Source organism: Babylonia areolata, chromosome 15, assembly GCF_041734735.1.
Source record: "Babylonia areolata isolate BAREFJ2019XMU chromosome 15, ASM4173473v1, whole genome shotgun sequence".
Classification (NCBI taxonomy): domain Eukaryota; kingdom Metazoa; phylum Mollusca; class Gastropoda; order Neogastropoda; family Buccinidae; genus Babylonia; species Babylonia areolata.
Window position 1 is genome coordinate 28,894,420 of NC_134890.1, and position 27,564 is coordinate 28,921,983.

The 27,564-nt window shown below is 39.4% G+C and overlaps 2 protein-coding genes across 5 annotated transcripts in view; both read right to left on the bottom strand.

Annotated features, from left to right (window-relative positions):
* Window positions 1-3,697: 3,697 nt before the first annotated feature.
* On the bottom strand, window positions 3,698-14,772 carry LOC143290537 (eIF5-mimic protein 2-like). 2 transcript variants are annotated; one of them, XM_076600060.1, is made up of 13 exons: window positions 14,643-14,772; window positions 13,279-13,343; window positions 12,697-12,779; window positions 11,936-12,029; window positions 11,046-11,155; window positions 10,503-10,568; window positions 9,974-10,109; window positions 9,527-9,636; window positions 8,646-8,816; window positions 7,893-7,958; window positions 7,237-7,456; window positions 6,492-6,614; window positions 3,698-4,670 (listed from the first exon to the last, which is right to left on the bottom strand). In XM_076600060.1, exons 2-13 carry the CDS (start codon window positions 13,337-13,339, stop codon window positions 4,651-4,653), a joined length of 1,260 nt encoding a protein of 419 aa, XP_076456175.1. In that variant the 5' UTR covers window positions 13,340-13,343; window positions 14,643-14,772; the 3' UTR covers window positions 3,698-4,650. The 2 variants fall into 2 exon arrangements, with proteins under 2 accessions (XP_076456175.1, XP_076456176.1); XM_076600061.1 differs by having other exon boundaries at window positions 14,618-14,729.
* A 4,845-nt stretch (window positions 14,773-19,617) lies between these two features.
* LOC143290250 (uncharacterized) overlaps window positions 19,618-27,564 on the bottom strand; it is a 58,349-nt gene continuing 50,402 nt past the window's right edge. For all 3 annotated transcript variants that reach the window (XM_076599590.1, XM_076599591.1, XM_076599592.1), the window contains exons 4-6: window positions 26,835-27,116; window positions 24,456-24,539; window positions 19,618-23,225 (exon numbers count right to left, since the gene is read on the bottom strand). In XM_076599590.1, coding sequence (XP_076455705.1) covers window positions 21,732-23,225; window positions 24,456-24,539; window positions 26,835-27,116 — 1,860 coding nt within the window. In that variant the 3' untranslated portion in view covers window positions 19,618-21,731. The remainder of the gene's footprint in view (window positions 23,226-24,455; window positions 24,540-26,834; window positions 27,117-27,564) is intronic.

The following is a 27,564-nucleotide window of genomic DNA, read 5'->3' on the forward strand; positions in this document are numbered from 1 at the left end:
TATTACACAACGTCACGTTATGTGCAAACAGACACACACGGTTAGTATTACACAGCGTCACGTTATGTGCAAACACACACACAGGGTTAGTATTACACAGACTCACTTTATGTGCAAACAGACACACAGGATTATTACACAGCCTCACGTTATCTGCAAACAGACACGTGAACCAACAAAAGGAAAGCAAAGAGTATTTTTTAGAAACTCATCATCCTCAGAGTTGAAGGGAGATAATTTTACTAGTCACCGGCTGAAAATCATGCAGATTGTCTTCTCTAAAACCATTGTTGGCACTGCCGTGAAATCTAGAAAATATATCAACATGACAATCATACTGGTCAGTGATTGACATTTAAATATGTATTTCTTGATAAAATCTTAAAGATTTTGTTCCAAATCTCGGATGGATAAGATTTTTTTAACTACCTTTGTTACGCCCTCTTCATTGAATTTGGAACCATTGGTTTCTCCAGTGTGGAAGACAGCTTCGTCAATGTGTGTCGAAGGACGAAAATGTCACAGAAAAAAAGCGACAGGCAGATTGAATGGTTGATAGATTCATATTTCAGTTTCACTTCCAAGGAGACGTCAAAGCATTTGGACTGATACATACACGTAACAGTACATCTAGAGTGATGGCCTAGAGGTAACGCGTCCGTCTAGGAAGCAAGGGAATCTGAGCGCGCTGTTTCGAATCAGTTTCACCAATAGAAAATGTGCATGTGTTTGCTTTAAAAAAAAACACCCATCTTAATGTGAGTGCAAGAACACCAAATGACATGGTATATATATATGGTGAGATAGGTCGCTATGGGCTGTATGTATATTTCTTCTTGTCGTATATAAAATATTGCATCAGACTAAAATAGACTTCCTCTTAAATCTTACAAAATGCTTCTACGCCATGTGATCAAGATAAAGCGTGCTGGGCATTCCAGGTACGAAACACTTTATATAACTTTGGATTCGGCTTTGTTTGGGAGAATCTTGGTGTAGAAAACATGAATTCTTAAAACGATTTCAAACAGACTGATCGACTATCATAGTCAAAACTAGCACTGATGAACATCATCAGCAGCAAATTTTGCACATATCGTAATTTCAAAAGATCCATATCACGAAAATCATACTTCACAACAGTAAACAACAACAAAACACATAAGAGATGTGCTTATAAGGTTTAGAAAAGGAGCCTCTGATTTATGTGGACACAAGATGAGATTCGAGTTCCATCCTATCAGAGGGCGCCCCGAAAGAATTATGGTTTGAGTGTGCGTGCTAGCTGTCTGGGCAAACCAGTCTTAAACGATGCATATCCTGGCTTTCAGAATCTGATTGAATTTCAGGGCGTATCTTTTAACACGAAGGATGGGACCATTATTCTTTCGGAGCGCCCTCTCATGGGGTAGAACTCTGATCAAACTTCAACTTCCAGGTAAGTCTTGTTTAATCAGTCAATTCTAATAATGATAATAATGGATACTTGTTGAGCACTTTCCTCCCTTAAATGCAGCTCAAAGCGCTTTACAATAAACATTAAACATATACACACATACGCAATAACTGCAAAAGGAAGAAGAAAAAAAAGAAAGATTTAACGCACAAAAGCTTAAAACAGATTCAAAGACTACGCCTATAACATTACTTAATTACACACACAGAGAGAGTTTGCGTGGCTTATAACTGAATGTAGGTCGTCAAATGCAACTCTACAGAGACAACTAAACGTTATTTTTGGTGGCGATTTTGTTGTTGTTAGCCAGTAGTGTGTAAATGCAACTTTGTAACAAGAGACAGCTAACAGTTATTATGTTTGCCAGTAGGTTGTTAAATGTAACTCTATAACCAGAGACAGCTAAAAATTGTTATGTTTTGTTGGTGATGTTGTTGTTAACCAGTAGATCGTTACACCCAACTCTACTCAACTTTGTTATTTTTGATATTGCTGTTGTTTGCCAGTTGATCGTTAAATGCAACTCTACAATCAGAGACAGCTAAACTTTGTTACTTTTGTTGTTGTTGCCAGAAGGTTTGTTCAGTGCAACTCTACAACCAGATACAGCTAAACATTGATCAGAGTCGATAGGTCATAAAATGCAACTCAACAACCAGAGACAGCTAAACATTTTTTTTATTTTTATGTTAGCCAATATGTTGTCAAACTCAACTGCCAGACAGCTGGAAATGTCTTTGCTAGTATTGATTGATATGGATACTTATATAGCGCCTATCCTCAGTCAGGACCAAATTCCAAGTGCTTTACAAACACGGGGTCATTTGCACAACAGGCTGCCAATCTGGGTAGAGCCGACTGATGGCTGCCACTGGGCGCTCATCATTCGTTTCCTGTGTCATTCAATCAGATTTCAGGCACGCACACACACATTCATACACGTAACATTTTATGTGTATGACTGGTTTTTAAAATTTTATTTACCCCACCATGTGGGCAACCATACTCCATTTTCAGGGGACTGTATGCTGGGTATGTTGCCGTTTCCACAACCCACCGAACGCCGACATGAATTACAGGATCTTTAACATGCATATTTGATCTTCATGCGTATACACACAAAGGGGGTTCAGGCACTGGCAGGTCTGCACATGTTGACCTGGGAGATCAGAAAAATCTTACCCACCAGGCGCCGTCATCGAGATTCCAACCCAGGACCCTCAGATCTCAAGTCCAACACTTAAACCATTCAGCTATTGCGCCCATCAATATAGTACTGCTGTCAATGGGAACATTTTCTTGCAATCCCCATCACTGGGAATGTCTTGTCAGTGGGTGCAGACTGGAAACTATTCAGGCTGGTTTTAACTTAGCCTTTCCTCCATTCTTTCACACTGTCATCATTCAGAGTATTGTCAGAGATGAGATGAAAGACTTTCTACAGTAGTAGTTTGGTTTTATCTTCACGAGGTGAATGTGGGGTCATTTCAATAACTGCTGTGTTGTGATTTCTTTGTAATTTATGGTTTACCTTCTGATGTGTGATGCTTAAAGACTGTTTTTTAACTCACTTTTGACAACACAGTGCAAGTATGTTTATAAGGGTGACAGGGTGGGGTGTGTGTGCATGTGAGTAAGTATGAACGCATATTTGCCTATGCTTAAAGACAGAACAAATAAGAGATAGCTGCACCCCCCCCCAAAGACCAATGTTACTTGTGAATGTTGCAGACTTAAACAAAACATTTAGAAATTTTAAATCTATAGATGAGTTGGCAACACTGACACTGAGCCACTGAAAGCTGTCAATTCTTGGTGCGAGCTGAAAACTGGTGGAGATGGACAGAACCACAACAGTATAACCTGTCAAACTGCTCCAACCATCAAGACAAAACCAGGTAGTTCCTACTGTAGCAGTGGTATCTTTCCATTGCAGACAAATCTCAATCCCAGGAGACAGGTCAAATTAACAACCAACACAAGTCATGAACCAAATGAATGGAAAAAAAAAAAAAAAAAAAAAGACGCGTCACTTGAAAATTCTTTTGTATGTTACCATCTGCACCCAACCTATGACAAGTTACTGTCACAATTTGCAATCTGACAATTTGTATTTGGTTACACAACTTCAGGAATATCTTTTACAATGCATTTACACAAACTGGTAATTTTGTCATCAGCTTTCACATGACTATAGAAAATGACACCTTTCACAAAAATCAATGTAATTGTATGCATTCACACTTTTTTCCCAGTTGTATTTTATTCCCGTTTTCCACAACCCACGATAAAAACAAAGTTGCAAGTGGTCTTTTATTTCCCCCAAGAGTTCACAATGACAGCAGTATATTAGAGGCTGCCTTGGTTCATGCCTTCTTTTTTCACATCTGATGTCAGAAAAAACAACAACATAACACTGTGATGATAAACTGTTGTATCAAACAGATCAATGGGGACTCATTTTTACATACAAAACTGAATTAACCGTGAAAACTTTAAAAAGACAAAAGAAAAAAAGGCTGTTCTATCAAACGGGTATTTTTTCAACATTCAATCAAAAGAAAATTTCATTTGATACGTCACACAACTTCAATGATACGATAGTTATCCAATGACTAAAATAGAAAATTTACAAAATGAAAATTGCTGTAATATTCAAGAATATCTAGGTATGTTTGGCTTTCTGTTCAGTAGTCTTCAAGGATATCTGGGCATGTTTAAATGAGTCTGCAGTGACATATGGGCATATTCAACCAGGAGCCAAATATTAACATTAGAAAAACAACAAAAAAAAACACCCACCCACACACTTAGATGTTAAAATATTCAGCTAAAACATTCCCACAGAAAATGTCTAAGAATCCCTGATAAAAATTCTCAATTCTGAAATTGATTAAAAAAAAAAAAAAAATGTTTTCAATAAAATGCACATTCACATTGGTGGATGTCACAATACTTTTACAGATGTGGAGTCAAGCTTCATCTGGAGTTGAGCACAGCAATCATATATAGAAAACATACAAAAATAAAATGCATATAAAAACTGAAATGAAACTTGTGCTGGGGGAAAAAAAAGACAGATTGACCACTCAGAATTCAATGAAAAGGAATATGCAGATACAGTTAACAGTGTTGGAAGATGAAGACTCCTCTTTGGAAGCGTTCATGGTTAGTTGCCACATGAAGATGGTTGTCTATGCCTCCTCATCAGATTCTGTGCAAACACAAAAACGTGAATTGTTAGCATTAAAGCTGAAAACAACTGCAACATGGGTGGTGGTGTGTTAGACTGGACCACCCACTGACCAAAACATTCACATGACATCTCATAGCTACAACATCCACTGAACTACTGTGTAAGAAAGAATGTAGCACTCTTCTTTTTTTCCCCGTTTACATCAAACAAAAATTGAACAAAAGACCAATCTTCTGTTGCCATGGGGTTTTCCTTGCATGTTAGTGGCATACATGAAGCATATGCCTATAGACTTAAGACCAACTCTTACTCAGACTTTACAGCCATGAGTACAGTAAAGTCTTATTTTATACCAATAAGTATGTGTAATTAAAAGTCCATTTCATACCACATAAAACTAAATCTCATTATTCCAGGTCAAGAAATTCATCAAATGCTGAAGCCTGATCAAAAAGGGTTAAGTCTGAAAAATATTCAGTATAATTTTATTACAGAATGGACAGTTGTAAAATTTGGTGTGCTTGTTGTAAAACAATAATTGAGGCATGTGGAATATATAAACTGAATGAAACTGGTTTTGGTTTTCTGGTGTTTCTTAAAAATATTTTCTATTTTTCACTTTTGCCTCACACTGGAGGTTGTTATCTTCTGTACGCCACCAACACAATCCATTCTACATTAATAGTCTGCACTGTAACAAAAAAAACAAACAAAAAACAACAAGAACACACACACAAAAAAATACCAAAAAACAAAACAAAACAAAAAAAAGATGAAGTAGGGTTGTAAACACTTCCTGCATGTTGAGGACTAATGGCAAATTATCTCCCTTCCCAAAGGATTCCTCAGTAAACAAGACAAATTGGTTTCAAAGCAAGATTTGCAACAAAAAACAAAAACACCACAAAAAACACATCAATGAAGCCATCATTACCACTACAACTATCACTACCACCACTACTACCATTACCACTACTACTGCTAAGTAAATAAATAAAATAAGGAAGAAGAGAGAAAGGACAAAACACAATGTCACAACCAGAAAAACAAATAGAAATGATAAAACACGACACTTCACACAAATGAATGCACTTGCATATGCACAATCCCTTACAACAACAACACAACTATAATACTACTATTAATAATAACGACAATGATAATAATAATAATACTAATGAGAAGAAGCAGAATAAAAATAGTGCATGGCATTTTAACATTTCCTGTTTAAGCAGAATAGCATTGTCATTAAGGTTAACTTACATCATTCATATATTCTCCATTTTAATAAACAGTTTTTTAAAGAGCTTCTGAAGTTAACACTGGTTATCTGTTTTAAAAAGGAAGGCAGATTATTCCAGTATGAAACACCACTATATGAAAGGCCTGACTAAAAGAGAACAATTCTTGGAAGAGGTATTGTAAGTTTATGAAAGTGTCTATTGCTGTTTATTGGAAAGTTATCTACAATACCAGGAGGAGCTGCTCCAGTAATTACTTTGTGCATGAACATAGCCTTGTTGTATTCTAGTCTTAGATACAGAGGAAGAATGTTCAATGATTTATAATCAGCAGTGGTTAATGAGCTGGATTTTAAAAGAACTAGTTTAAGAGCACGTTTATACTATCTGTTTAAGGGTTTTAGAATGTTTGCACAAGCTGAATCCCATACTGTCAAGGCATAATCTACAACTGGTTATGTGCTTGAAATAACTTTTTATGAGCATGGATATTAAGAAAATGCTTAATTTGAGATAGTTGAAATACTTTGAGATGTAATGCACAGATAAGCAACATAATCAGAGAGAGAGCGAGAGCGAGAATGTGCGAGACACTGACCTTCCTCTGCGCTCTGCAGCCACTCCACAAAGCTCTTCATCTGGTCCAGGAAGACACTTTTGCCCTTGGCACCGTGGGCCTGCTTGTACCAGTGCAAGATCACCTGTTCCTCCAACACGTCCTCTGCACATATAGTTTCACTTGTACTGGCTGACATCTCTTGTCACAAGGTGTATGCCAACACCTGTACAGGCCCAGATTTTTGTAACATGGTGTTAGTTCAGATAATGGCACTTATCACTTGAACAGTAAAAATGTGTCAGCTCAGCTAACACATACCACATGTACATGCTAAAGTTTCTGGTTTCAAAGTGTTTGCTAACACCACATATGTGTTCAGGCTAAGGTTTTTTGTTGCAAAGTGTTGGGCAGCTAACAACACATACCACTACCACAGCCTAAGGATTCTTGTTGCAAAGTATTAGCTCAGCTAAAACCACATTGTGAATGGTCTAAGGTTTCTTGTGGTAAACTGTTAGACAGCTATCAACATGTATCACTTGTACAGGCTGAGGTTTCTTGACACAAAGTATTAGCTCAGCAAACACATTTGTACAGACTAGGGTTTCTTGTCACAAACCACTAGACAGCTATCAACATGTATCAATTTTACATGCTGAGGTTTCGTGTCACAAAGTGTCAACTCAGCTCGAACGGCAAACACATGTGCGCACAATCACTTCCCCCTCCAAAAGGCTCTGCTTAGTTGAACAAATCATGCCTTTCTGATCACAGACCGACTTACTGTTATAAAGCATGACGATGACTTTCTGGAAGGTTTTCAGGAAGCTCATGTTGTCATAGCAGAAGTCCTGGACCTTGAGCACGAGAGCCAGCTGGGCACGGGGGGTGGTGGCCACAGAGGTCAGGAGGGTGGTGAAGGTCAACAGGTGTTTCATGGCCTGTTCTGCCACCTGGTCTTCTTTCTTGTTCCACTCTACACCCTGCATCACCGCGTTCCAGATCTGAACAAAAATTTTTGTTGTTGTAAGTAGCAGGAAAAACCAAAAACACTCCAAGTATTAAAAGTATCTATTGCTTGTAAAATAAACATAGCATGAACACTGAAAGTCCACTTTCTTGGAGTACACCCAAATATGAACATTGTGTAACTTCACCTACTGTTTATAGCTTACCTAAATCCACCTAAGCTCACTTATTCTGAAGGAACACTCCCCTCTCCACCAAAAACTCACAATGAGAAACAAAATATTTCAGAACTGTGAATCTCCCCCACATATGAGGAAAACTCTGTAATGGATATGTACATATTCTCACTGGGTCTGGAGGGTATATGTTGTGTGTGCACAAACACACAAGCAGGCAATGACCAACAGAATGATGACAATATGATCAACAAACCAGACTAAAAACCACCACTAGACTTTCCCCAGTACTCACAGTGATGGTGACTTCTGTTTCTGTCATACCACGTGTCTTGACCAGATCCCGAGCAAATTCTGTCATCTGGAAGCATACACACAGAACCAATGATTTTCAAGAGAACTTAAAATGTCTATTGATGCATACAATGTACATTTTTTGTAAGTTTACATAAAAAAAACCCCAACATGTCACACAACATATTTATACATGCAAATTTCCTCCAAATTCCTAGATGTCTAGAGAAAGAAAAAAGTATCCCATGTTGCTTACAGCCCAGCCCACTGCGAAGGTCCCAGAGAAAGGAGGAGGAAAAAATCTGAAGATTAATCTTCCCCTGTACCTTCATTCTCTACTCAGTGATGGACCTTCACACACCAAAGTGCCACTGCACCAATAATACATTTCAGTTTCTTTTTGCTGTACATCTCTAAGAGGTGGACAGGTTGGGGATAGGCTGGATACATGGATGCTTATAATAATCTGAAAGTGCAGTTTTCAAATCATGCTGCCACTGAATTAATTTATTTCAGTACATAATGGTCACACGTAAGAATAAAAAAAATATGCTTTGCAAGATACTGCCAAATAATTGCTTGTGCATAAATGAAAATGAGTGCTTATGTATGACAGTGCAAGATGCTTTATTTTTCTTTACATGTCAGTATCACAAAATGTCAGAAACAGCAAAATTATCTTCAACCAGAGACAACACAAGGCCTGTGCCTGTACTGCAGACAGTAAAAAAAAACAAAAAAAAAACCGACTCACCTCAGACATTGGGCTGTCCTCGCTGATCATTTCAGACAAAGCTTTTTGAGCCTCTTTCTTAGCCTTGGTTGCCTGTGAGGATGTCTGCATGTCAGCGATGGCGCCCAGGCCTTTGTCTCGGAAGTAGGTGGCCATCGTCTGGGCGTTCCTCTTGTTGGCAGGGAACAGTTCCTGAACATCACCACAGGTAACAATGTCATGGAGCACATGACTTCAATGCACACAATAATGACGGAAAAACAGCAGGAACATGGCACATTTCTCCCCCTTTTTTCTCTCACACTAACAGTAACGCATTAAGAATTATAGACAAGGTAGGTGCATGCATCACAGAACAAAGCTGTAAGAAGTGGGGGGGTCTCTGGTTGACAAGGTATGTGCACAAATTGACAAAAAACAAGAACACCAGAGAATCGACACACAGAAAATACGAAAAAAAACTTAGCCGTATGGAGAGCACAGGAACAGGAGTCATGATGGCTGCCGGAAAAAGAGGGCGCTAGCCAGGGGGACAAAGGGGAGGTTACCTACTTCCGGGAGGTTATCGGCTGTAGTACTTTCGTTTTTTCCGCATAGGCTGATAGCAGTTTGCACAGGAAAGGAATGTCAGACCCCTGCCGGAGTCTGCACTAGTTGGGTCACGGTTAAGTATGTGTAATTAAATCAGTGTTAAACTTGAAGAGGTAGGGGTTTCTTAGACAATGTGTGTTTCTCACAGTGCTAAACTGTAAGATGTGGTGGTCTCTGATTCCACAAGGTTATGTATTTATATCAAAAAGCTATAAGAAGTGGGGTCTCCCACATGACAAGGTGCATTTCATGGCAATAAACTGTAGTAAGTGGGGATCACAGATCTGACATGGCATGTGTGCATTTCCTACCTGCAAACGCGAGTCGATGTGCACCCTCTTCAGAGCAGAAAACACCTCTCGCAGATCTTTTTCCTTCAGCCATACTGTAAAGATCTGGGATGCAGATTCCAAGGACAGACCTAGGTTTTCACACAAAACAACAAACAGTACAATGTCAGACAAACTGGTGAGAAAAAGCATACAAGGATTGAAAACCCACCACCAAAAATATAGCATACAAGAATTGAAAACCCACCACCAAAAACATCACCCAACTGATAAAATGCTCTGTATTTTAATGGAAGCTACCCATCAATATGAAACCAAATACACAGCATTTCCAGCGACGACTCTTATGTCTGCAATTAAAGAGACTACAAAGCAATCTTTTTCATTATTTCACAATTTCTATCACAGCACCAATATTCCACTATAGTCTCAACACCAGTTATCCTGCATCCTCTCCAGACAGCTTACCTTCCTTCACCAGGTGTTCTTCAAACAAGGCCTCTAGGACACGTGGAGAAGCGAGAGTGTTGGCGAGGATGTATCCTGTCACTATGGCCAATTTCTGGCGCTCCTCTCCCTGAAAGCCTTTCTGGAACACAAGCACCTGCAAGGCAAAAAGTTTTGCGTTGTAAATCAATATAGCTCCTTCAAGGCAAAAGGCAGGTTTAGTGACCTAAATAAATACAGCACCACAAGGCACAAGATGAGTCTAGTGATCAAAATCAATCAAGCACCTGTACAGCAAAAGACAAGTCAAGTGACCTACATCAAATAACATGTTATCAGTCTACATCCGTCTATCTCTTGGTATTTTAGTGATGCTCAGTAATGTACACAGGGTTTCCAACCATGCAAAAACCCCTCAAAAACACTGAAAAGTTTTCAAATGAATCCACAATACACTAAAACCTGACAATGGGTAAAGCCCTCATAGTTCATCATGACTCATGTGTAATCCTATTTCATACCCCCCCCCACCCCCCCAATTCAGACTCACCTTGCGAACTTCTTCCTCAAAAGCTTTTTCCAGGTATTTGTACCGTCTGATCAGCTTGTAGAACACCTGAAAAATGTCAACTTATTGAAAACCCACCATAAATAATTCTATACATCTGTGTCTCCACTCTGAACATTAGTCCTTCACACGTTATTTTACAAACTTTTTTTTTTCTCAAATGATGAACCGACTATGTCAGCAATATTGATAAATATCAATAACAATGCAATAGAAATTTAGCACAAATGTTCGAAATTTGTAGGTCCTCAATTATTCCCCCTAGTGTTAAATTCGCTTGAAATAGTCAACCTAACCCTACCCTCACCCTCTTCACCCATCTTTCAAGGGCAGAAATAAAGACAAGGGATTATATATCTTAGTAATCTCAGACATGTTATCTTCATAAACACAATATTAAATAATAAAATAATCATAAAAAGACAAAGCCTGCAAATCAAAACAATAGGTGTTTTAACTTATGTACTTTTTTTTTTTTAGTTTGTTTCAATAGATTTTTTTCTGAAAAAAGCCACTGCAACCTACCTCATAATATCCTCTGATTTTGTCAGGACTGGCCTCACACTTGAAGATACACACATCAGTTCTGGATGACTTTGGTTCAATGGCGTCCTCCACTATAAAACCTCCTGGGGCTGAAACATGGCAAGACAAAATCTACATTGTGGTGCGAGCATGATAAAGGAAAAGACAAATAAACCCAACAACATTTCTTAACTAGCTTCCAACAGTATTCCAGAATATTGTTAAAATATAACTTTGACACAAGTCTTACAAACTGAAGGGTATGCAAACTTTTTTTTCTTTTTTTTTATAATTTAAAAAAAATTTTTTTACAAGCAGTTTGAGAGAAAATATGTACATTATCCGTTCAAGACTCCAAGATGACAACCCCCGTGAGGTGTTTTTAGGTAAAATCAGGAAATTTGGTGGAAACATTTTGAATTTGGAAGGAACACTCAGCCTCTGAGCCACATCAGCAAACGCACACAGACGCTGTTTGAGACGTAACTCGATTTAGCCATATTCTCTCTTGTTCGGGCAAATGATTAAGCTGACTGGTCCACTCAATGCTGTTTCAATGTAAACACGCATGCAATTAAATGAGCATCATCACGTGAGACCAAGGTTAGTGACTGCCCTGGCCCCGTGATCGATAAGTCTGGGTAATGTTAGGACAGGAAATCATGTGACCATGCTATGTAGTCGAAAATGAACTCTTCTTACAATTTATGTGTCTGCCATGCAGGACAAGCACTTATCTTGAAAAGGCTATATTGGCCATTACCAAGTTGACATTTGAAAAGTTCACTTGCTTATAAGTACTCGAGTCATAAGAGAATCCAACTAGATTGTAGTGAAAACTGAAACTATAGCAATAGTGTGAATGAAATATATAATTCTAATTTTCTTACCCAGTATTCCGCCAGCAAACAAAATATCAAAGAGGACATCAGCATAACGCCTATAGTTCAAGCGTGATCCAGAAACATCCAGGAACTTTGACACCTACAAAACAAACAAAAAAGCCAACTGTTTTACTGTCTGTCCTTCACAATCAACAATGATAAAGGAACATAATCATAAATCATAGATTAAAACTAATTCTACGTTTACATCATATATATGTTTTTGTTTTTCTTTTGTAAAACTTTTCAAACACTAAGCACCCACACTGGAACATATGCTAATTTATTCTCCATACAAACCTATTCCATAGAATTAAAAAAATGCAAAAGTGAGTAAAAAGAAAAGAAAAAAGAAAAGAAAATATAGATAACACTGTGTATTCTGCTGTTCAGAGACAACAACATCGAGCTTTAATAGTCAGAGCCACAATGAACAACCTCAACATTACTTCACCATGTCCCCAATTCAAATTTCATCCTGTCCCATTTTCAAAAAAAAGTTCCAAACTGTGCTGCAGAAATGACATATACAATCAACAAACAGATTTATGCTAAAAAAACACCCCTCTAAACTGTGCTGCAGAAATGACAAATACAATTAAACTATGTTATGCCCATATAGACAAAATGTCTTTCCTAGTACATATACAGCTGTAGAACTCAAAACTGTGGACTAATAAGGTGAAATAGTCTGGCAAATTGCCAGTGTTAATCTGTGCCAAGATCGGTCACACACACCCACAATACAAGTCAAACTGCCACAGTACCTTTTCAAGGTCTCCCTGAGTTTCATTCAAGCCTTGGATGACTGCGTCTCTGAATGAGTTAGGATCGTACTTTTCTTTTTCATCTGAAAGAACATGGCAGAATTGTAGTAAATTTGATTAAAAAATACTGACATTAAAATGTTTATTCAGCTGGTGTCACAAAAGGCTTAATTTTTTGGGGGGGAGTGGGGGGATGCGCTTTAGGTCTTTCCCCACTAATCATTCCTGGTCCTTTTGAAAGCTCTACAATATCATTTTGAAGACAAGAGAAAAGTTATTCATGGAAATATTTCACTACCACTATGTTGTTCATTGTGCAATTGTACTTCCAGGTGTGCAAGCATGTATATGTGTGTGTGGGAGGGGTGGGGGGGTTCACTTGTGGGTGAGGCAGAGCAAAAAGACATTGGCTACTGTCTTCAACACATTATGAACATATTCAGGACAGCATAGTTAGCATCCATAACCTTGGCAGCACTGCACTCACAATACTTTCAGGTCAGAAAACTTCTATAATCTTGTTGTACTATAAAAGCTAATATTCCTACCACTACATGTCACAAGAAAACATTGTGTACCTACCCCTTTTCCGGGTCTTCAGACGCGTGCCTGATAGTGTAGGCTTTTCTACTTTATTATTCATATATCTGAAACAGAAGACAGCATTTAGTGACTCACATTAGTAGTTCTGAGCGACTCACATTAGCTTTGAACAGATTTACATTTGTGAAATTTGTGTAGCTTTGTAACACTATTAATATTGCATGTTGAAGCCAACATAAATTATTACATGATCAGATGATCATGGTACATATTAAAATACTTCATTACTTGCATTAAAAAATTATTCAAAATGAATGAATCACACTATACCAAATATACTGCATTCATACACACACACACACACATATATAATACAATATTTCTCATTAATTTAAATCATTTAAATTACTGAATAAAACTGAGGTCTAGTAATTGTAACTAAACAGTCAAAAGTCAACAGAATATTAATAAAAACATTTTCCTTTCAGTCCATGTCTTTAGAATCTTTATATTTTTCTTTCCATTTCATGTCTTAAGAATGTGTCTTCAGAAATGAAACCAAGTGAAATCTGTATAGAAGTATGAAGAGAAAGGTTTAAGACAATGTATGGGTTTTCCCTAATCAGATGTGAAAATCAAGACTAGTACATATATATATATATATATATATATATATATGCTACTTGTTCTCATTTGTCCCAAATTTAGGTCAGTTTGCTTCATTTTGATGTATACTTATGTAGTTTCATTAATATTGAAAAAAAATGACTGAGCAACTTCCCCAGTATTATCTAATAAGAGTAATATTTTATTTGTAAAAAATTTTTAAGATTGAACTCTATGAAATCACTTTAATCAGACATGCTTTTCAACTTCCTCTTCACTTTTTCTGGTATGGAAATCTGGGGAAGGTATTACATGGCAACTTTGGTAGACAATCATACTGTATTATCTAATGATTGTTAATTATTTATTCTTCAAAAATCATACTGAACACGACATGAAATTGCGCAAAGCCCTACTACTGTTTTGGGGCCACTCCCAAAGTCGTGACTAAAAATAGTAAAACCATTCATGACCAGTCAGCTTTCTTTTCATGGTTTCTCTCCTTCCGCCCCCCCCAAAAAACGTTGTATTCAATTTTCATGTAAAAACAACGCTGACTTCTGAAAAGGTGTCGCCTAAATAAATCACTGCTCATAACCATACACGAATTCTAGTCTTCTCGACCTCGCTGACTAATCCAGTTTCAACTGGTATTTCCGTCAAAAGTTCTGCGTACAACTCCGTTTATTCACCGTTGTAATGTTTCAAAGTTATCAATAAACGACATGCGAGTGTTTCACCATAAGAACTGGGTGATTAAAAGAGTACCTACCTGCTTTAACTTACTCCTTACTTACCAGCTTGTCTTTCGCCGAAAACGTTTAAGGTTTTTCTTCACCGATTTCTTCTTGTCCAAGTGACCGAATTCGATAGAATGAAACTCGCCCGTTCTCGCTTCTCGCACGTGACGTAAAAAAAGGGTGTGATTTGTTCACATGAGCTTATACACAAAGCATCCACGCAAGATTGAGATTGGTGTCCCCTTCGTTTGCTGTTGATTTTGGTTTCACAAATGCATGACCGTCAGTTATCATATCATATCATGTGTCACGGCTTTTAGGATTTTGCTTGATCATTAGGACTCCCCACCTTTTTTAAATTGATTTTATTTTTACTTTTTATAAGAGTGCGCAATTACTAATGTTCAGTATAGCTTCTTTTGGAGAAATTAATTGGAAACCATAATCCTTCCAGTATTTATCTAATGAATTCTTAAAATTTGTCAAGCGTTCCTGCAGTGACAACATTACTAGGCAGATTATTCCAGAAGTCAGCAATACTGTTGGAAAAAAAAATGAAAAAAGGTTTGATTTGATGAATGTCTTCATTAGTTTTATTGGGTGTACCCCCTCGGTATGATTACTGTCCTTTAGAGTGAAAAGAGTTTGTGTTGTGCTCTCATCATAACGTCCATGTAGAATTTTATATGTTTCAATCATATCACCCCTTAACATGCCGTGTTCCAGGCTTAATTCATTGAAATTAAAAATCGTTCCTGTATTTTTGAAATGGATCTAAACTGTGTATGAGGTACATCTTTCAAACGCGGAACAAGAAAGAAAACCCGTAACCATGCAATTCTGAGCCAGTGTTTTTTTTTTCCTTCGATTGGATTTGCCTCGTTGTACACCATTAAAAATCTTATCTTAACAGCCAACTGCTGTGCAAATATTTCATCAATATCTTCAAAGCAAAAACAAAACAAAACAAACAACCCCCCCCCCCCCCCCACTGTGCCCCCCCCCCCCCCCAAAAAAAAAGCCGAAAAAACAAACAAATACCAACAACAACAAAAACCAAAAACAAACAACCACCACCACTTCAATTTAATCTGCTCATAGGCTTCGCCTTTGAATGTTGTTCACTGAGGCAAGCTACTGGATTCGATCTCTCACTTACTTAAATTGTTTGGGAACAAAGTCAGAACAATAATCCACTGAGTTGGTTTCAGGGGCGTCCCGGTGTGACTGTGACTGACTGAGTATGTGTGTTTCATCATCATCATCATCACCATCATCATCATCATCACCATCTTCTTCTCTCTTAATTCTTTGAAGAGTCTCAATCGGAGTGCTGCACAGATGAACAGTTCACCAGATTCCTATTCAATGTTGCCGGTGGTGATTTTGAACTCAGGCTTTCTGTGGAGATTCCAAAACTGAGTCTTCTTCTCCCCCAGCTCAGTGAAGTCACTGGGGCGCCGCAGTAAAGAACTGTTCATCAGATTCATCAAGGTCTGTTAGTTGTGTGCAAAACCTGGGTCTCTGTAAAAGATTTTCCCATCCATTCTTCAATGTCGGTCAGTCCTTTTTTTCTGTCTTCCCATCTGTCTCCTCCCGTCAACAGTTCATTAGAAGACTGATTAAAAATGTTAACAAGCCATTGGATATTGTTACCTGGCCACTTATATAGTGTTCTTTTATACCGCCCGTTTCAAAATAGCACAGTATTTCTCGTGAGTTTGTACCTCAGTTTGAATCTATCTTTCACGCTACAAGCTTTGCCTCCGTCAGTCAGTGCGTGTCACTTTATCCCACATGCATCATTGCTAAATGCACTTAGATCTGCAGGGCATGTATGTGCTACATAAGTATGCTTATGAAACGCATGATGAACTGTCAAAGGGGTGCGACTTCCCACTGAGTCAATTTTTGTTCTGTTCAGACAGATATTCAGTCATATGTAAAAGATGTTCACCGGTCCGGCTCAGCGGATGAACAGCAGCAAACAGTAGTCTCGCTCCCCCGGTCCCCCCACGCCCCATACACCAAAATCAGACACTGTAGACCTCGGAATGTTTATGAATGCCTGCAGAGGAAAAGGCAATGGTGAAGTTTTATTGTGCACATGGGTACAGGTACAGGTACAGAATTTGGGACTTTAAAAAAATTTTTTTAAGCCTTTTTGGCTTTTCAACGCCCCTTCTTAATATATAGAAATAGTTTAGGGTTGCGTACATGCGTATGAATTTTTTTAAAATGTTCATTGATCAAAATCGAATGGTTTTATTAATGATTTAGAGTCATTGTCTAGAAGATTCTTGAACTGGTCAATAGTTTTAGCTGTTTTTGTTGAATTTTTCAGTGCATTCCATCCTTTAACTGCTCTAAAGCTAAAAGAAAACTTACGAATATTTGTTCTGCAAAATTTTATGAAAAGGTTAGTGATTTGAACTTCTGGTAACATGGAGTTTATATATTGAAAATGGAAAAAAAAAAAAATCTCAATCTGTCTCTGGTCCCTCGAGACACCAGTGCGAAATCACACAGTCTAAATAACGAGGGGCTTGTGTCTCAAACCAATTGTAAGTGTCTTACTCAAACCCAGTTTTCAGTTCCAGTACAGTTGAAATCAGTTCGATTTGTTTACTTCCTTTAGCCATGGGAGATAATTCTGCCAGTGAAAAGAGGGAAACGCTCACTCACTCTGGCTCCACAAGCAATCAGGAAGTGATGTCCAAAGTACGTTGAATCAGAACAGGCACTACTGAACACTACCGAAGTGGCCTGATGCAACAACCTATTTCTATATAGGTTTTCACATTCAAACTGACCAGTTTGATTTGACAATTTAACATCATGGTCATAGTATCATGTTTTATTGTGATGCCGTCAGAGAAGTGGGGAGAAATCAAAGGCTACATGAGGACATGAACCAAGCCATCCTCAGTTATACCGCTGTCAGTGTGTGTGTGTGTGTGTGTGTGTGTGTGTGTGTGTGTGTGTGGAGCAGTTATGAAATTTGTTGGAAATAGGAATAAATTGTAAGTGTAAATCATACAAAATTATTTCTGAATGTTCTTTCTGGATCCTTAAAAAGAATTACGGAGGACTCTGGAAAAAACAATAATGAATAATGTTCTTTCAGCATACACACACAAACACACACACACAAATGCTCGCACGCACACACACACCCGTACGCACACACACACACACACACATACACAATCCACACAAACCCATGCATAACCATGCTTGCACTGTGTTCTGTCAACGCACATCCATCAGATAAACCAAAAATGACACTAAAGAAATCGGCACAACACAGCAGTTTATTGAAACGACCCCGCACTTACCTTATAAAGGTAAAGCCAAACTACTATCACAGACTGCTTGATCTTTTGTTTCTGCCCTGCCCTGCCCTTTCCTGCCGGGTCCTGAATACTGATCGAGTGTGAAAGGATACTGGGGGAAAGGCTTACAAACCAGCCTGAATAGTGCATAGCCTGCACCCATGGAAACCAGCAAAGACATTTCCGAATGATATGGTTTGAAAACAAGAGAAAAAAAGAAAGCAAAGAAAAAAAAAGCATCCACAGACAAACCAGTATTAACAAAGAGAATCCAAATGATGTGGTTTGCAAGAAAATGCACCCATAAACACTGCAACAGTGCCAGTAAAGGACATGGTCTTCCACACGAAAAAGCAAATATGAACACCAGCAAAGACGTTTTCAGATAATAAGATTGACCGGAAAATTTCTCCATGGACACTACTAGCAAAGACAATTCCAGATAATACGGTTTGCAAGAAAATGTACCCAAAGACAGGATGCAAAGAAATTTCAAATGATGCGGTTATCTTTGAAAGAGTTCCTACAACAACGTCGTTTGTTGGTCTCTACAAGAAAAAAAAGAAAGAAAAAAAAAGAAAAGAAAAGAAAAAAGTCAGTGTTCGTTCCAGTATCTCTGTTTAAACATGGTGCTACTTTATGCTTGATACGTATGCACCCGTACAGTGGTGACAATGGCCTCTATAACTGTACAACCTTTTCAATAAAAGATTAAAAACCTGTGTCTGGAAAGTTCAGACCACAACCAACACGAAACCAGTTGATTTCCACCCAGTGAGGACACACCCATGTTCCAACAATTTAAGGTGCCAGTCAGAATAACAGGGACTATTGGGGCCTGTCAGTCAATCAGTCCCGTCAAGTGACTGTGGCTCACAGCTCCGCTCACGGCCTCCTGACACAGCTCCGGCAGAAATGTCCAGCTTGGGATAAATCTGTTTGGTCACAGCACAAGCCAAAGACCACTGTGTGCCCTGTTCACTCAAGGAACAGGGTCCTGGTGACACCGTATATCGCTCAGTGTGTTAGCACTGTCTGGAATGCATCGCATCTGTACCTGAAACCAGACTACTTAACTGTCACTTTGCTACTGTTTTCGTGGCTACAGCTTAGTCTTTTGTGAAGGACTAGGATTCTCAAACTCGGAGGAAAAATTGCACTGGCTCTTAGTGCTGCAGCCTTTGGGGCTAGCTGGGTTCTGGGAACCATCCCAACGCCACGCTGTCCTAAATCCCTTTTGGCCGAGAGAGTGGGGATGTAACCTGGTCAAAACACTCTCCACTATAACCAAATTCTAACCCAGCAGTTGCCTCCTCTACTGGTCTGTTGGTCATAGTCGGACACGACTGACTATGGGCATCCTTGCTTGTGTATCATTTTGTCTTTTCTTTCCTCCTTTGATTTATTAACCCCCACCCCCCAAAATAAAAAAAACAAACAAAAAAAACACACAAAAACCCCAAAAACAAACAAACAAAAACAAACAAAACAACAACAACAAACAACAACGCTTCGATAGAATATTCTGGGAATACGCCGTGTGTGTATGGTATGATCACGCTGGCTGTACCACATCTTGAAAAGAAAAGTCAGCTTCTTATGATGGTCACCTCTGACAGGAGGAGACAAGTGCAATTGAAAACGAAATTGGAGTACCCCCCCCCCTCACCCCCCAAAAAAAAACCCAACAAAAAACAACAACCATGATGGACATGCAGATTGCTGAATCCGGACTGTAATGCTGAGGAGGAAAAAGGCTGATGCAAAGAAGCATCACACATGCATGAACACTGACACAACCGCATTAAATGTTTGCATGACTTAATTGAACGTAAGTGTCTTATCCAAATTACATACAATCATGGACAAGACTGCAAACCTGCATGACTTGGGAACAGGAGGTGAGTGGGGCAATGGGATGGGATCGATATAAGAAATAGAAAAAGCAACACAGTTGTCAATTACAGCACTTAGAATTTAAAAACAATGTGGACACAGCTTAAAGCAAACTATTGTAATAAAGTGCAGACTTCGTGACTGAAATCCAAAAGAAGTGTTCAGATTTTAAAACTTGAGTGCAAAAACAACAACAAAAAGCTACACACAAACAACAACCCCCCCCCTCCCCCCCAGTACACATTAACCATGCCTCGTGAAGAAGTTCATTTATATTTTTCTATTTAAAAAAACAAAACAAAAACAAAACAACAAAAACAAAAACCAGTACACAAAACAACAAATAACATGCAGACTGGCCACATTAATATCTCATCTCTAGAGTCACAGACGTCTTCAGTGCTCGCGATTTTGTTCCACAAGGAAAATGTATTCGAGATCAGTCAGTCAATTAATTTATCTTCTATTGTTTGTGTGCATTCCTGTTTATGTGTCACAAAGAAACAGAAAGAACAGCCATGTGCTGGTCTTTCCTCACGTGCAAAAGTAATTTAAGAATGTTTTCTTTATCAGATTAATTGTCATAATGATCTTTCACTTTAGTTCTGATATGACCTCAGCTGGCCTGTAAACATTATACACGAATCCATCAATTCTGTCCCTACACTAAAGAACAAAGGAAATTCATCCACTTTCCCTGAACGCCCTCGATAAAGTCATCTTTATCCAACAACACAAAAGGATTTCAACTGGCATTTTTTGTCTGCTTTCCATCTGTGGATAGCCGTTTGTGAGAAACTTCCAGTGTAATTTTGATATTTCCTGGACCAACAGATTCACAAATTGGCCTTTTCTTTTAATGACCAGTCATTTTGATCATTCGCCATAGGTTGAAGTTTAAGTATCTTTAGACGTCAAATTTCAACAAATTTCAGATCTAAGTATCATGCAAATGGAAAGATGTTAAGCGAAATCGAAATAAAATGACTACACAGCTGAATTTGCTAAGTCAAAGAAAAAAAAAGTAACAATACAATTTTGTTTGATGATATTACAGAAAATTATGATGAACCACATCACAGACAATAATAGCAGAAGAAATGGAATCAAACTACAGATGATGAGAAGGAATGGTCTCTTAAGGTCCATGCAGCTTGTCTTGTAGTGTGGTGGGTGTTGGACATATCTCTTCCCTCAGATCTCTGAAGCCCCCTTTGTCGCGGAGAATATGTTCAGTGGTGTGGTCTGCTTTTCCATATTTACATACCGCAGTTCTGCTTCGTGGCTGTTTGGTTTAGTTTTGTCTTGTCTGCTGTCGAAAGATAGTGACATGGTCAGGGTTCGACAGTTTGACTGCTGTTTTTTGACTGGGATGGTTTGAAGTAAGGTTTGATTATGGTTTTCATCTTTTCAATTGCTTTTGCGTTGTTTTCTTTGCGATTTAGTCTGCTTCCTACTTTCGTGAATTCTTCGGTATGAGGGAACCCACTCTAGTTAGATTCTGAGGCACTTGATGTTGAAGAGGAAGTCACCTCAAAATAATATGGTCACCACTTGTTAGAAGAGTGCACAAAAAATTATGATGAACTATGTAACAGCGTTAAGAAATAGAATTAGAAAACAGAAGATGAGATAGTCACACCACTTAAAAATGTTGATGGTATGATTTTCAGCCATGGAAACAATGAGAACAAAGAGGACCTAGAAATGCATCACAGTGAAAAGAACTGTGAAACCGCCAGTTATCATGAAACGGCACTAGAAATGCATCATAAAGAAAAGTGAATGCACTAAGTTATCATGAAGAGGACCTAGAAATGCACCACAGTGAAATGAAATGTGAATGCAGACAGATATCAAGAGGAGGACCTAAAAATAAATCACTGTGAAAAAGTACTGTGCATGGAGCCAGTTCTCATGTGGTACGCAAAAAGTCATCGAGCTCTGCCTGGAACTTGGGATCGAAGACCTTGTCCAGGGCCTTCTGATCGATTTCAGGTTCCTCCCCACCATCGTCGTTACCCAGAAGACTCTTCAGGTTCTTGTCCGCCAGTTTGTCCAAGGCAGCGATGGTACTGTTGTCCTCCTCTTTCTCTTTCGGTTTCTTCCGTGCTGACTTGACCCGTGGCTTGGATTTCTTGGGCTTGGCCTTGGGCGTGGGCGCGGCAGTAGCAGCAGCAGCAACAGCGGGAGCTGCAGACGCTACTGGTGATGCCGCTGCTTCTATTAGTGGAGCCTCTGGGGTTTTCGATGGCTCAGGGGTCCCTGATGCTGACACAGACGCTTCTACCGTGTCAGATACTTGGTCAAGGATTGTCTTTTCTTTCTTGGACGATCTCGAAGAGCTCCTCTCAGAACTAGTTTTCTGTGCTTCAGATTTATTTGACGTGGACTCTTTTGAGACGTCTTCTTTTTCTGTCGTTTTTTCTTCAAGTTTCTCTTTTGAAGTTTCTTTCTCTTCGACAGATTCGCTCACGGACTTTGCTATTGCTGCACTCTTTACCACTTCTTCTTTGCTGATGTTTTCCATCTTTTTGGACTCGTGTTTTTCTTCTTCCTCCTTTTTCTTTTCTGTATTCTCTTGCTTGGACGACTCATGTACCGACTTGGTCACCGCTGCAGCAATTGCCACTTCTTCCACAGAGCTTTCAATTATTTCTTCACGTTTCTCTTCTGATGTTTCCTTCTTTTTGGACTCATGTTTTTCTTCTTTCTCATTTTTCTTCTTGTTTTCTGAGCTCTCTTGCTTGGACGACTCATGTACCGATTGGGTTACTACTGCAGCTACTGCTACTTTTTCCACAGAGCTTTCATTTATTTCTTCACTTTTCTCTTCTGATGTTTCCTTCTTTTTGGACTCGTGTTTTTCTTCTTTCTCCTTTTTCTCATTGTTTTCTGAGCTCTCTTGCTTGGACGACTCATGTACCGATTGGGTTACTACTGCAGCTACTGCTACTTTTTCCACAGAGCTTTCATTTATTTCTTCATGTTTTTCTTGTTTTACTGCTTCCTCGCTATCATCTTTCTGCTTGTGTGTTTCCTCATTTTCTCGCTTAATCTTTTCTGTCGTCTTCTCATCCTTTTCTTCGCGTGTTTCTTTATTTTCGATCTCTTCTTTACTTTCAACAATATTTTCTTCGCGTTTTTCTTTCCTCACTTCTTTCTCCACTGTTTCTTTTTCAGACTTCACTTTATGCTCTTCCTTGTTTTCATACTTCTCCTCATAAACTTCTTTGGTTTCGGATTTCTCCTTGTGAACTTCTTTCTGTTCCTCTCTCGTTTTGTTCCTGCGTTCACGGTGCGTGTCGCGGTAGTAGGCATTAGAGGTCTGTGAGCGTGGTGCTTGAGCAACGGTTACCATGGTGGCAGCTGACCGTTCCACTGCCGAAGCGGCACGCCTGTCGTTAACCTGTATCGGACAGAATGAACAATATTTGCTGCTGGGGTACAAAGATAAATATTAGTTTTCTGATAGGGTAGAACGACAAATATTTGTTTTCTATTCGAATAGAGTGAGAAATGTTTGTTTTCTGTTGAGTTAAAATGATAAATGTTCGCTGTTGGGCTACAATGAAAAATAATTGTTTTCTGTTGGGGTAGAATGATAAAATGTTTGTTTTCTGTTGGATTAGAATGATAAGTACTTTTCTATGTTGAGGTAAAATGATCAATATTTGTTTTCTGTTGAGGTAGAAGGGTAAATGTTAGTTTTCTGTAGATAAATATTTACTCTTGGTATAAAATGATAGAGTTTTTACAGTTGGGATAGAATGATAAATGTCTGTTTGCTGTTGGGATAGAATGATATATGTTTTCGGTAGGGGTAGAATGATAAAATGTTTGTTTTCTGTTGGATTAGAATGATAAGTACTTTTCTATGTTGAGGTAAAAATAATTATCAATATTTGTTTTCTGTTGAGGTAGAATGGTAAATGTTAGTTTTCTGTTGGGGTACAAAGATAAATATTTACTGTTGGGATAGAGTGATAGATTTTTACTGTTGGGATAGAATGATAAATGTTTGTCAGTTTTCTGATGGTGTAAAATGATAAATGTTTACTGCTGGAGTAGAATGGTAAATAAATGCTATTGGGATAGAGTGGTAAATGTAGGTTCCCGGGGTAAAAATAATGGTAGTTTTCGGCAGATGAGGAGTGGAAGGACTTTCAAATCATAGAGAACTATGTAATGCAGTCACCATGGTGGATGAAAACAGTAACACCAAGTGCAAAACAAAATAAAAGAAGACATGCAGAGCGCGTTTCATCCATAATGGGCTCTCCTGCAGACTTAACACGAGAACGAATACCAACAGAGAAATCCAGATGAAATCGATGAAACGGAGCGGTTAGTTGTTTCGACTCATATAAATACATATTTAGGTTCTGTCTGTTTCTCTGTTCAGCATTTAGATTGTGTCTGCTTTTCTGTTAAGCATCAACGACATGGATGATTAACCAACCAACCAACTATTCAAGTATTTATTGTCCGTCAGAGACATTGTTATTGTTAGTATCATTCGACATAGATGATGAACCAACCAATCAAATAATCATTGTCAGAAACACTGTTGTTATTGTCAGTATTATACGACACAGATGATGATGGTGATGATGACGACGATGACAGAACAACGCACCCTCTCGTTTTTCTCGTCCACTTCCACGAGAACGTCACGCGCCGTTGTCTGTGCCTCGTAGTTATGACCTCGTTGCTGCTCCCGCTGCACGCATTTCAACCAATCAGAAAACGCGTTACAACGGCATTATTTTGCATATCATTCTCACCAATCACACTTTTGAACAAAGCCAAAAACGCCTAATGAACAATACAAACACCGTTAGTTTGACCCAATCAGAAATCATCTAACTTTGATACTGTCTGATTATTCTACATCATCCAAAACCATAAGTACATATATGGACCCGTCGATAGTGAATATAATTATGCTATCATTCCTCTGTCTGTCTGTCTATATGCCTATTCAGTTCTATTAAATGTCATAAAAAAAACAAAGCGATACAGCCTTGTAATCCATGTTCATTGAAACGTTCAAGAGAAATAGACTTTAACGTTCTCAAGGTGAAAGCATCTATGTTTTCCAGTAGATTTTCTTATTTGAAGACCTATTGGTAGATAGTACATTTTGCTAGTATCAGTTCAAAAATTGTATTCAGGTCAGCAATTAAAAAGCCCCGTTGAAACGCTGAACCTCGAGATCTAGTCCAGATCAGCAATGAAGTTCTGAGTTTCTCAGGTCTGCTCGTGACACACGTGTCTCTCAAATGGCATCGGGGACAGCTAGGCTACTTGGCATGAAACGTAAGCATGAAAATAAACTTCCTTGATCTTATAACCTTTAAACCAAAGTCTCAGATCATAATGACTTTTGTCTATATTAGATTCGAATTTCGTACCCACTGGTCTGAAGTACACTGAATTTGGAACAACTGTTCACAGTCAGAAATCGCTGTACACTGAAAGAGATACAGATACCCCCTCACCCCCCTCATCCCCAAGTTTTCACACACACCCCTCCACCCTATCTCCACCTGATCTCCCCCACAACACACACACACAGAGCTAGTGGAGTTGAGTTTAACGACCTATCGGCTTCACGCCCAGAGCTGTTATCCAGTTCTTAAAATAGGGGGACAACCTGAATCTGACCAATGAGGATTCGACACAATCTGACCAATGGGGGTTCTCGACACGCACTGCGAGAGACGCAGGAGCAGACGACACACACAGCAGTCGACAGACGACGAGTGACAATCGTGCAGGGAACGGCAAGACGAAGTCTGCAGTGTGGGCACCCGTATACGTCCGTGGTGGGCACCTTCCGCCGGGCAAGTTCCAGTAATCCAAAGTATATATATATATATATATATATATATATATATATATATATATATATATGTGTGTGTGTGTGTGTGTGTGTGTGATTAAACTCCAACAAGTAGTGTGTGTGTGTGTGTGTGTGTGTGTGTGTGTGTGTGTGTGTTCTGTTCCTATTTCAATTCCAAAGTGTGGGATCGGGTTAATAAGATAAACGTTATCGATACGTCGCAATTTGTTTCTTTTCTCTATCTGATCTTTTGACTGTGAACAACTTAAATAGGCTTAGCCTAGTGATGTAAGAAATGTGAACTAGACTTTGACAATTACGCGGAAACAGCCATCAAAAAAGTGTGAACGGAAATTTGGGACACAATTACTATATCTGTCGTAGGTTACAGACTTTCTTCATCACTTATTTGAGCAGCTGTAACAATAAATTTACAAGGTGTACAACTGTATTTTAACTTTGCTACCAGCGGAATGCCGATTACAACAGCAGCAAATTCACAAAACCGAATAAGATGGTCGGTGTTCGCGGAGGCTTGTTCTTAATGGGCAGCATGCTTTTTTTGTTTTTCTCTTTCATACTTTTTTTTCTTCTTTTCGTTATTGTGGACATCCATCTATCCTATTTGTGCTAACTTCTGTGTTCCATAGGTCGTCTGCGCCTGGCGTCAGATCGCAATGTGTTTCTTTCTGTGACGTTTTCACCAAAAAGAACAAAAAGGTATGACGTCACCTGAGATCGACCGGAAGCTATGTACGCCTCCACGCGCCTCGCCCAACAAACTCTCTGCGCTAACGACAGACCGTGCCCGCTCGTGCAGATGCTTCGGCGTTTCCTCAGACGCTCCCGGAAATGTGTGAGGCCGGTTTGGTGGCTGTGACTGCACTCGTTCTCCTGCAGATTGTCACTCGTGTCGGCGCCTGTGGCCATGTCCGGGACAGAGTGGGAACGGAGCAAGTACCGGAAGGCAGAGTAGCGAAAGTTTGTGGCCACGATGCGCGGCACTTCTACATAGGCCGGCTGTAACCGCCGGACCACAGGCGAAGCTGGACTTCGTACGGTTGGTGGTTCGTTACCCCCCTCAACTTCCCCGCAATCAGTCCAGACTACCTGAGGCCTCTCCGACGGGGCCTCAGCTCCTGTGTGTTGCCGTGTTTCGGGCCGGCCTACCTGTTCGTTATGGGCACGATGCTCAAAGGTGGGCTGCGGGGAAGGAGTTCGGTTCTTCTCTTCGTCCAGCTGAGTCAGGTCGGAGATGTCCACGCTGGCGAAGGACGTGTCGCTCCGATCCAGCTGTCGGATGGAGCCGGTGCTGCTGGGGGCTCTCTGGCTAGGGGTGCCTCCTGAGGGCCGTCCCCTGTTGGAACTGGAGGTGGTGGGTCTCTTCTTGGGCGTCTGCTGTGCTCCTGCTGGCTGGCTCGGTGTGGCTGGCACTGCGTGGCCTTGCTCAGTCTGAAAGGAGAGGTGTGTGTTAATGTTGACAGTGTGTGGTGTGTGTGTGTGTGTGTGTGTGTGTGTGTGTGTGTGTGTGTGTGTGTTTCTTTGTTTTCGTCTGAAAAGACTGTATATTAACGCTGACAGTATGTGTGTGTGCAGTGTGTTTTTTTGTTTTCGTGTAACAAAGACTGCATTTGCTCTTCAAAAAGAACACGCGTGTAAATGTTGACAGTGTGGGTATGGCATGTCTGTAAATGTTGACAGTGTGGGTATGGCATGAGTGTGGGTATGGCATGTCTGTAAATGTTGACAGTTTGGGTATGGCATGTCTGTAAATGTTGACAGTTTGGGTATGGCATGTCTGTAAGTTTTGACAGTTTGGGTATGGCATGTCTGTAAATGTTGACAGTGTGGGTATGGCATGTCTGTAAGTTTTGACAGTTTGGGTATGGCATGTCTGTAA